Raw genomic sequence first — 11361 nt, forward strand, 5'->3', positions numbered from 1 at the left:
GCGGCACTTGTGCAGGCATGTGTGCACTCGTGTGCATGCACAAACAGTGGCGCAGCACTCACACAGGCACGCTGGAGCGTGCATGCAAGCACAGATCAGCTATGTGGGGGTGAGTGCGTGCCGGGTGCAGGAGGTCTGTCTCCATGGCCTGGTCCGGCTCAGGCCACGGCACTGAGCCATGGACCGGGGGTTGGGGACCTCTGCTTTAGTTAGCTAAAGGTGGTTTCACGCAACACAAAATGTGCAGGCAATGAAATCACAAGTGCTACATATAGTATCTTTTCAGTGTAACATGGGCAAAGGATGATGACCTCAACATCCCTCTGGCAGTGAAGTGTGCCTGAAGTGTGACACATAGATCTGGGATATGTACCCATCACCTCACTTACAATTGCAGAAGCACATCGTTTGTATAAGCTGTTGGGCCAATTAAATTTATTAGCTTTGTCTTATAAAATATTATATTAATTTATTCATAGGTTCACTGTAAGTACTTCCACTGCGGGGGAAAAAAAGAGAAAATATCTTTGTGCGTGATTTGCATACAAAGTTTTTGAAATGTTTAGTCCCTATCAAAACTGTTTTACGGGATAAGAATTGAAAACCTTTCACTTTAAAAATACTGCCAATTGTATAAGATTACTTTAAAAAACATTTTAACTTAAAAAAATGTTTTAGCTGCTTGGTGAAGCTGTTTGAAACTTTGATCCGGTTTTTGGTAGCTGAAAATACAAAAGCTTTCAAAATCAAAAACACAGTTTTGATTGAAAATCCTGAAGTTTTAACGTCTGTGTGTATTGAGACCTCTGGGTAGTGTGGGCGGCATATAAATTGAATAAATAATAATAAATAATAATAATATTGTCTTTTGAACAGGGGGAAAGAAGAGGTTCCCTGGCGTTCATCCGCTCTCCCAGTATTGACAACACAGCCAATGTGGACTTCAGCATTATTAATCCAATCAATGGAGAGCCACCTGTCTCCCAGTTGCTGTAAGTGGGTTACAGTTTTGTCCCTTATTTTATGAGTTTGACTTTAGCTCTGTGACCAGCTTGTAAACTAATGTACAAATCAGCAGCAGGGCAATGAAGGGAAAAAAATATTGAAACATTTTGGATACAGTCCATTTCAAGTGAAGCACTAATTTACTGTATTTTTCCGTGTATACTAAAATGACACTTTTTACTTAAATAATTAGACAAAAAATTGAGGGTTGTTTTATACACGGAAGGCAGCCATTTTCCCTGCCTTTTGCAAAGCCACAGGGCAAAGCAGCCGTGAAAGGGCAGCAGAATCAAAGGGGTGCAAGCATGCCGCCCTTTCACGGCTGCATTGCCCATTTCCTAAGCCCCATGGAATGTAGGAAGTGAGTAACACAGCCGTGAAAGGGCGGCAGGATCACACCCCTTTGATCCTGAAGCATCCATGAAAGGGCTTCAGGACCAAAGGGGTGCAATTGTGCAAATTTTCAAATTTTCTAATTTGGGGGTTAGAAAAAGTGGGGGGTTTGTCTTATAAACAGAAAAATACAGTAAGTCCCCTTGGTTTTAACAGGAGACCTTAACAATCTCACTAGGACCAAAAGTATTTTATTTTGACTATAATTTAAGTCTGCCAGCTTCACTGTCTAAGGAAATACGCAGTATAATCATATACGTGTCTGGCTAGAGGTAAGATGCACAGGCAAGAATCCTATTATTTATACTCATCAACGTAAGTCTAATGGCATATGTCTCAGTGATAAATTGTCATCAGTTGAGAAGTTGAAATTTGTATTTCTTATTCCCCACCAAGTAACACAACTGTTGTACAATGAGAAATACAAGTGCCAATTTCTTAACTTGTGGCAGTTCACCATTGAGGTCTACATGGTTGAACTTGTGCCAGTTGGCACAGATAATAGGATTCTGGCCCCTGAGTTCAGTGTACTTATTCCTTGTAAGTGTATTTAGAATTGTAGCCTTGGGTATTAATTGACGAATGTTAAGCTTTTGTATATCCTACTGATTCAGTTGGTCTTCTCTAGGTGGGACTGTGAATTGGCTTGAGGCCTTTGACTACAGACTGCAGATGTGAGGCTGCATGTCTGTGAACTCTGTACTACATAAAAACCTCCTTACCATTAGATAACTAGCTTGTCAGGGAGAAGAATTCAGATCCCAACTTCCTGGTGTTCTAGTTTTCTGTATGCAAGGCCTTTCTTGCATAAACATTTATGTGTGCCTCAAAGATAATCTCTTCCAACTCTTGATTCTAATAGCTAGCCAAGAATACATCTACTGTATATATTAGAGCAGGCCATATTAGACATCTAGTGAATGATAGTTTACTGTGAGTAAGCTGGGATCGCGCATATGCATTTCATTTGATCGCAGTTGGCTCTTCCTGGATATGCCAACTGTTAAATTAAGCAGTAATCATTATGTTCACATTTGAAATCCTGGTTTGTTGTATACATTAAAACCAAGATTATAAACCAATGTTTTCTTGGTTGTTATCCCCTGGCTTGTTTGGGAATTAGAAATCAGGATCCTAGGTTTGGATGTCTATTTCTACCACTTTGGCTATTTGCACTAGGAGGAGAAATGAACCAGAAGGAAATAGTCCAAAAAACAAAATTTGTTTATGGCAAACTTGGCTTTTCACTAGATATAGAGAGTAAAACACAACTTGGCTTGAAAATGTTCAGCTTAGCCTCTCTGTGTGTGCAAGTGCACCCGCACATATGTTCAACATAATCCAAATGACAATGACTTGTTTTATCACTTACTGCTTTCCTCCACTCAGCTTAGATTCCTAATTGAAAACTGATTTTATTGTAGAATTGTATCATACGGATTCAATTATTTCAGTGTTTTAATGTTTTCAAATTTGCCAAGTTTGTTATTTGTTGAACAAAAAGCTCCCCCCACCCCCCCAAAAAGAGAAAATGAATAGAAAATTGTAAAAGGCCTCTTTTTCTTTAGGAGAGAAAATGTCAGTTCTGTCTGTCTTGATATGCAAGCCCTTGAACAGAGAAGGAAAAGCATCCGAGATGCAGAGGATGTGAGTAGCCACCATACTCTGCAACAGTACCTGTACAAGCCCAGGCAAGAGGTAAGCTCATGCTTATGATAATAATACTTAAATTCAGAGTCAAAAGAGTATAACCATTCAGGTTTTTTAATGTTCAGGGAGACATAGAAGTATTTAAGCCATAAGTGTAATAATGTGCACCAACAGGTCAATTTTGACCTATGGTGACCCCTTTTTGTGGTTTTCTAGCTTGTGTGTACTAAGAAGAAGTTTGTCATTCACAGCTTATCCAAAGCCACACAGGCTGACCGTGCAGTGTGATGCACTGTGGAGCACTGAACTCCTCCTTTGCAGCCAGATACCTAATTTACTAAGATATGCAGCCACATCCTTTATGCTGTACCATATTTTAAAATCGATATTATCTCACATTAGGAACAGCTATTGCTCACATTAGTCATGCTAACATTGAATTGAATTCAAAAATGCCCCTCCAGATCTTGGAGGAATCCCCTACTCAAAGAAAGACTAGATTATTGCATGGAAAACTGAAACTCAGTCCACAGTTGTTGTTCTTGTGGAAAATCACAGTTATTCCCTTATGAAAGCAGATGGATGTCACCTGCTGTAAAATCCACATATGAAATGTGCAAACTTTTGCACAAGCTCTCTCCCCACCCACTGCTGCCCAATCAGAGTCCTTTGGATCCAGCTCTTTCATTTGATAACCTTTTTTTTAATCATCTGGAGGTCCCTTTTTTAATGAATTAGGGAGATGTGCATTTTCATAGCTGAAAATTACTGTTCCACTGTTAGGCATAACTAACAGTACTTGGGCCGTTGTGAAACATAAACTGAGCACTGGAACGTCTCTTTTGTGAGATCTGACTTGAGTGGCTTTCATTTATTTAAATGTTAACAAACATTTTTTATTCACTAGGAAGGTTTCCCCCCCCCCTTCAAGTCCTCACTGTTATTTTATGCTTTGTATTCAGGATATGGTAAGGGGGAGTAGCAAGAAATTTAATGCATGTTGTTAAAAATAAAAGATTTGTGACTAGGTGCCTTTGTCATAGGTATTAATTTCTATCTTTTGATTTATCCTCTTACATCGGCTACAGCATAGACTCCTGTACAGTCGTCATAAAATAACTCAGAATGAGGATGATAAGCAAAACAAGGAGATCTTTCACAGAACCATGAGGAAACGCTTGGAATCTTTCAAGAGCACGAAACTGGGCATGAGTCATACCAAGAAGCTGAACAAACTTCACAAGAGAGAATGGAACCAAAAAAGAGTAAGAACAAAATTTTTGGAAGTGTGTAATGAATGATGGTGAAGGGAGTAGAGAAGTGAAGTATCTGTATCCGTGTTAGGATTTCTAAGTCTCCTGCAGCTCCAATTCTGATGGTGAAACTAAATGTTAAGTGGAGTTTATGTTCCCTGACTCAACAACAACAACCATTAATAGAATCAACCTGTTTTCCCTCTCACAACAGAGATCTCAAAGATATGTCCCTTAGCAATCAGCCTTGCAAATTAAATTAATTGTTAAATTAATTAACCATTTATCCTTCAGTAATTGCTTGTTAGCACCTACCAGGTCTGAAGTCTGACATTAAAAGCAAGATTTAGCTCAGCACAAAAACCTGGGAGATATAAAGGATTATTCAAAGGGTATAAAAGCCAAGCCCATGTTATTTGTTAATATGAGATGCCACTAGATTCAGATTAAAGATTTACACATCTTCCCACATAAACTTAAGAACTATCTTATTCACTAATTAATGTGGATCCCAATTATTGAATCTTGTTTACTCCAATCAAACTGCAATTGAGTTTACTTGTTCTGGATCTATTTGTGACATTTCTCTTCTGGCTTTTCGCTGATCAGTTCAAGGAACAGTACCTGGCCCTCTCCTCCCACAGTTACCCTCACAGCAATTCTCTGAGGTAGAGCAGGCTGGGAAAGAAGGATTGGTGCAAGATGAGGTCACTTATCAAACATTGGGGGTTGTTTTGATCAGGCAACCTCCCTGATAGACAAAGGGAATGCTGTAGACATAGTATATCAATACTTCAGCAACGTTTTTGACAAAGTGCCCCATGATATCCTGATTAGCAAGCTAACTGTGGGCTGGACAGAACAACTGTCAGGTGGATACACAGTTGGCTACAAAATTGTAGTCAGAGGATGATGATTGATGGTTCCTTCTTAAACTTGGAGGAGGTAACAAGTGGAGTATCACAAGGCTCAGTCCTGGGCCCAGTGCCCTTCAACATTTTATTAATGACCTGGATCAGGGGATATTGGGAATGCTAATAAAATCTGTGGAGGACACAAAACGTGGTGGAATAGCTAACACCCTGGAAGACAGAAACAAAATTCAAAATTATCTAGATAGACTTGAGCACTGGACTGAAAACAATAGAATGAAATTCAACAGGGATAAGTGCAAAGTACTGCACCTAGGAAAAAGAAACCAAACACATAGTTACAGGATGGAGAATACCTGGCTCAGTCATACTATGAATGAGAAAGATCTTGGAATCGTTGTAGATAACAAGTTGAATATGAGCCAACAGTTTGAAGCAGCTACAAAAAGGCAAATGCTATTTTAGGCTGCATGAACAGAACTATAGTCTCCAAATCCTGCTAGTTCTCTTCTGTTCAGCACTAGTTAGGCTTTGAATACTGTGTCCAGTTCTGCAACCACACTTCGAGAACCATGCCAACAAATTGGAACAAGTTCAGAGGAAGGCAACAAGAATGAGCAGGGAGCTGGAAAACAAGCCTTATGAGGAAAGACTGAAAGAATTGGGCAGCTTTAGCCCAGAGAAAAGAAGACTAAGGAGAAATACGATAGTACTTTTCAGATACTTGAAAGGCTGTCATTTAGAGGACGGGGCAGGATCTGTTCTCAATCATCTCTAAGTGCAGGACACACAACAATGGGGTCAAGTTACAGGAAGCCAAATTTTGGTTGAATGTCAGGAAAAACTTTCTAACTGTTAGAGCAGTAAGACAGTGGAACCAATTACCTCAAGTGGTGGTGAGTGTAGCAACACTGGAAACATTGAAGAAAAAATTAGATAACCACCTGGCAAATATCCTTTGATTTGTATTCCTGCAATGATCAGGGGGTTGGACTCGATGGCCTTACAGGCCCCTTCCAACTTCATGGTCTAAAATCTCCATGTCTCCAGTCCCACTCTAATGACCATGTTATGGTGGCAGCTGGTGCCCATTGTGGCTGGTGAAGCAAAAGGCACAGATGGCAGCCAATGATGGGCATTAAAATGCAATCATTTTCAAATATTAAAATAGAATTATACACACAGAGTTATTAAAATACAGTTAAAATTAGAAAACTTAAAAATATTAATAATACTTTGTCATTGTCATTATGTGCCTCTGTCACCTCTGATTTGTGGTGACCCTATGAATGAGTGACCTCCACAGTGTCTTATCATCACCAACCCTATTCAGGTTTTGCAAACTCAATGCCATTGTTGGCTTTATTGAGTCAACCCGTCACATATTTGGACTTCCTCTTTTCCTGTTGCCTTTAAACTTTCTTAGCATTACAGTGGTCCCTCGGCTTACGAATGTAATTGGTTCAGGAAGATGGGTGTAAGTCGAAATGGTCGTAAGCTGAAGCACAATTTCCTATTGAAATGCAATTACAGTAATCCATTCCGGCTGAAGGAAAAAATCACACAAAAATAAAAAATCACTGCAAGACTCATTGGAAACGTGATCAATCACTTCCAGTTGAAAGGGGGGCGGAGAAAAGCAATCAAGCGTGCAAGACCCATCAGAAATTCGCAGAAAACAAAGGGACCAGGTCGGAAATGCACAGAGAACAAAGGATGCAGTTTGGAAATGCACAGAAAACAAAGGACCAGGTCCAAAATGCACAGAGAACAAAGGGAGCAGTTCGGAAATGCACAGAAAATAAAGGGACCAGGTCAGAAATGCACAGAAGACAAAGGAACCAGGTCTGAAATGCACAGAAAACAATGGGACCAGGTCCAAAATGCACAGAAAACAAAGGGACGAGAGCTTCCAAAATTTTGGTTCTACTTGGGTAGTACATTTATCTGTAGGGCTACCTCTTTTTGACCTGGATTTTAGTTTAAGAAACACTGTCATGGAGAGCACCTCCCACTGCCACTGTCAAGTAGTAGTTGAGGATAAAGAGGGTGACATCTAGTGTTCTGTTCTATGTAGCATACAGATGAGAAGCTTGGCTCTTATTTCCAAGTTCAAAGACCTTGATGTTGACTAAAACAATGCTAGGATGTGTTGTGTATTCCTGTTATACATGGACAGGACACCATGCACACACATACAGTCACAGAGCGTATCAAATTTTGATAAGAATTTTCCCACTGCTCAAAATAGTTTTTTTTCAAAGGTGTAAATGAAACCATTAATGAAAAAAAAAGTTTCATTTAAACTGCTGGATATTACAGAGATGGATAAGTTAAAAGACACTGGCTGAAACCTCTGCAATGAAATACTCTGTTTAAATTGTGCTGCATTTTGTAAAAAATAAAGCTTTTACAATTACTACCCTAATGCCAAAGGTCCCGAGGCTCCCAAGCAATCACTTTCACTGTCAGAAAGCTGTTGTGAACTGCAAGACAGGGGGAAATCTTTAATTTCTGAAAATTGTCACTGACAGGATTATTTTAGCAGTGGTAGCCATTTTTGGAAATTAAATATTTCTCCCTTGTCTCCCAAGGTTTGTCCATGATGCAATACTTAATTTATTGTTATCCTTATGGTTTAAATGTTGTTGTTTATTTTATTTTATTATTCCTGTATATTGTTAGCCACACAGAGTAGACTTCAGTCTAGATGGGTGGGAAATAAATAAGTAACTAAATAAACAAATAAATAAATAAATAATGAAAGGAATCCCAAGGGAGCCTCGGGACCTTCAAGAAGGGAGTAGGGGAGGTTTGGAAAATTTTAATTTCCAGAAAACTACAGTGACTGATGGTAATTTCTACCACATAATCTAGTCTTATATAATGTAAATTGCACTGCTGAACAGCCATAGTTAGAAGAAAGACACAGTGTATGTTGGCTCTGTTGTTAGATAAATTTACTCCATTTAGAAGGTAATTTAAGCAGTTAGTGTCATTTAATTTCATTGAACAAAAATTTGTTTACATGAAATTAAATTAAATGAAAGATATCTACTGTATATAAGAGAAAAACCTAGAATCTAATGCTTTCCATAATTATTTTAGTTAAAATATCTATATTACATTTTTTCATCCATGTGATACATGAAAGATTACTGTCTTTTTTTCCAATTAAAATGTCTGGAACCATCATAGTTTATGCTGCTTTTGTATATCTATACACTATATGTAAAACAAATGAAGACAGATGGGTCATTTTGCTTTTGTATTTCAGAGAAACAGTAATATTATAGCAAATGGCAATCTGGCTTCAGAGACCATACAGGAAAAAGGTGAGTGCACATTAAAGCTATAAAAATAATACCAGCTAACTGTTCCTTTTAAAAGTTTAATAATACAAATATTCGCTGAGATTTATAATTATTGATTATATCTTGTTTTTTGCCTCTTGTTAATATAAGAAGAATTCAAGGAATGATTCAATTACTAATTTGTTTGTACAATTTATGATCCTGTACCTTAAGAGATATTTTTCTGTGGCATCACAGTAGTATTTTTTAAAATCCATTCTGCTTCTACATCTCTCATTATAGATAGATAGATAGATAGATAGATAGATAGATAGATAGATAGATAGATAGATAGATAGATAGATAGATAGATAGATAGATAGATAGATAGATAGATAGATAGATAGATAGATAGATAGATAGATAGATAGATAGATTTTTTTACAATGAATGTTCATTAAAGAATCTCTGTTATGTATTAAAGGAATTTGCTTTCCTTCTAGAAATTGAACTTTCTGACCCAGAGGAGAATGATTATGACCACCTGGAAACAGGGCGAGCAATGGACTTCCTAGCTAGCATTACCAAACAAAATTTCACAGACACAAGTGGTAAGGGACAGGTTACATGATTTCACCTCTGCGGTCTTTTTGTATTTCAAGAGTACTGTGTTCTGTTGCTGTGTATCCTTTTATTCATACTCATATGCAAACGCACATGCCAAGATGCATCCAAGGAAGCAAAGAAGACAAGAGATCTTTTCCAGAGCTACGTATGCTGGGTTCACAGGAGACGCCTTCTCTGTGTTTCTAAAAAGTGGGGAGTGGCTGCTCTTGTGTGGAAGAAAATAACCATGATTTAAGCCAAATAATACAATCTTTTATTTTACAAACACATGATGCTAAAGAGCAAAACAGCTTGTTTCCACATGCCTGGCTCCAAAGTGAAGTCTAGTTAATTTCTTGTCGAAGTGGCTGGATAGTTCAGTGAGTTAGGTATCTGGCATTGGAGCCAGAAGTTGGGAATTCAGTTGTCCACTGTGTCTCCCCAGCCTGTGTGGCCTTGGACAAACTGCACATTCCCAGGAGTCCCCCAGAAGAAAGGGAAGGGCAAACTACTTCTGAGTAGTCTTTACTAAGAAAATCCTGAAAAGGGTTGGCATGAGTCAGAATTATTGTTTTTATTATTAATTTATTGTTTATGAAATAAAATCTGAGCCCAAATTCAATCCAATGGCTTAAGGGGAAAAGAAAAGAAAAGAAAAAGACAGCAAAATGCGTCTGGTGAGGAGTTTGTGAAATAGGTTTCACGATGAAATCGTAAAATTGTGGTATTAGGCTAAATTCAACATTAATAAAGGAGATCCATTGAAATCAGTACAACATAGATGTTACTGATATGTCCCATTCATTTCAATGGAACTGCTCTAGTTAAGACTAACTTAGGATTCAGCCCATGACAGTTATAATAAGCAAGCTCCAAAAGGATGTTTTTATATATCCGTTTTCATCTTTTAAAGAGTGGAAAAGAAAAATTACTGATCTAATTTGATTCTTAAGGTAGACAACAAAGAATCTAATGGCCAAAATCCTGTTCTGCAACTAGAGGTTGCATGGGCAATAGATGTACTAGCTCCAAAAGCAAAAGTTCTATCTCCAAAGCACTTCCACTGGTGTATTATGCAATCAGTCATGCTGCAGATTTATGATTGATTGCATAATTTCATAGCACAGTTCCTTGTTGCTGACCTGACATCTGGCACATTTATGCCATCATCGCTTTACATTGCGCCAGCATGAACAGGATATTGGCCAGTGTATGTTTTTATAACATTGTAGATATAAATGTAGTCTGTTCTTAAGATGTATGGATGAGACTCAGAACAAAAAATATTTTTAGTAAATTCCTGTAAAGGTCTAATGTCCTATAGAGACTCAGAGCAGATGTGGGAAGAAGCTGAAAATTTCTATTTTTATGGTGAGAGAAACATGAAATTGTTTAGCTGCCAGCTAGTTTGGGCATGTTTTGGTTTGTCACTTCTTGGAGTCTGGGCTTCAGTACCTGTGACTTTTCTGTTTTACTAAATAACTGAATTTGTCATTCACAAACTTTTTATAGGCATTGATAATCCAGTATTTTCAGCTGATGTCGAGCCAAATGCCCCCCTGAGGTTTGCACCTTGGTTATCTTCTGAAGAGATGGTGGTACCATCCCAAAGGGCCCGAGTACAGATACCCTACTCTCCAAACAACTTTCAGCGACTGGCCCCCATCCGACTCAGCAATAGATCTGTAGATTCCTTTTTGCAAATAGATGGCCCGGAAGAACGACCTAGAACTTTCCTCCCAGACTCAACACACATGTAATATTTTGAACATGTCTACTATCCCTATTTTCCAATCAACCAATCTATGATCTCTATACAACTATTTTTTCACTTTGGGGGTTTTCTTGGTGGTGTTCCTCTCTTTTTTTCCTTTTCAACATCTCAGGCAGGAAAATTGAAAGCCAGATCACCAGTTCTATATGCTGTAGAACTCTGAAGGATTAGAATACAAATATAAGGGATCTGTGTGATCAATACAAAATACAAATGCAAAAGCAGATGACACCTTTATAGACCACTTAAAAAAATCAATTTGCAAGTTTTTGTGAATCAAGACCATCCACTTCATCAGGCATGTATCAGTGTGAAGGACTTAAAAGTCCAAAGCTCATGGCAAGATGGACTTCACCAGACATGTCTTTCTTAGATGTAACTGAAGAAAGATGCAGGCTGCATTAGGGCAGTTGTTTTAAAGTTAGAGCTGAGGCAGCTGTGGATTGGATATCACATGCCAATTCTTCAAACAAAGAGGCACAGATTAGAATTTAATTTATTATACTATTTTCAGC

General features: G+C 38.2%; 1 protein-coding gene across 1 annotated transcript in view; it reads left to right on the plus strand.

Moving 5' to 3' along the window:
* Positions 1 to 10832, plus strand: part of SLC9A3 (solute carrier family 9 member A3) — a 61310-nt gene extending 50478 nt beyond the window's left edge. The window contains exons 11-16 of the mRNA XM_073003918.2: positions 877 to 992; positions 2967 to 3096; positions 4137 to 4313; positions 8451 to 8508; positions 8970 to 9077; positions 10585 to 10832. Coding sequence (XP_072860019.2) covers positions 877 to 992; positions 2967 to 3096; positions 4137 to 4313; positions 8451 to 8508; positions 8970 to 9077; positions 10585 to 10832 — 837 coding nt within the window. The remainder of the gene's footprint in view (positions 1 to 876; positions 993 to 2966; positions 3097 to 4136; positions 4314 to 8450; positions 8509 to 8969; positions 9078 to 10584) is intronic.
* The last annotated feature ends 529 nt before the right edge of the window (positions 10833 to 11361 follow it).

The sequence above is a fragment of the Pogona vitticeps genome, chromosome 6, assembly GCF_051106095.1.
Source record: "Pogona vitticeps strain Pit_001003342236 chromosome 6, PviZW2.1, whole genome shotgun sequence".
NCBI lineage: Eukaryota > Metazoa > Chordata > Lepidosauria > Squamata > Agamidae > Pogona > Pogona vitticeps.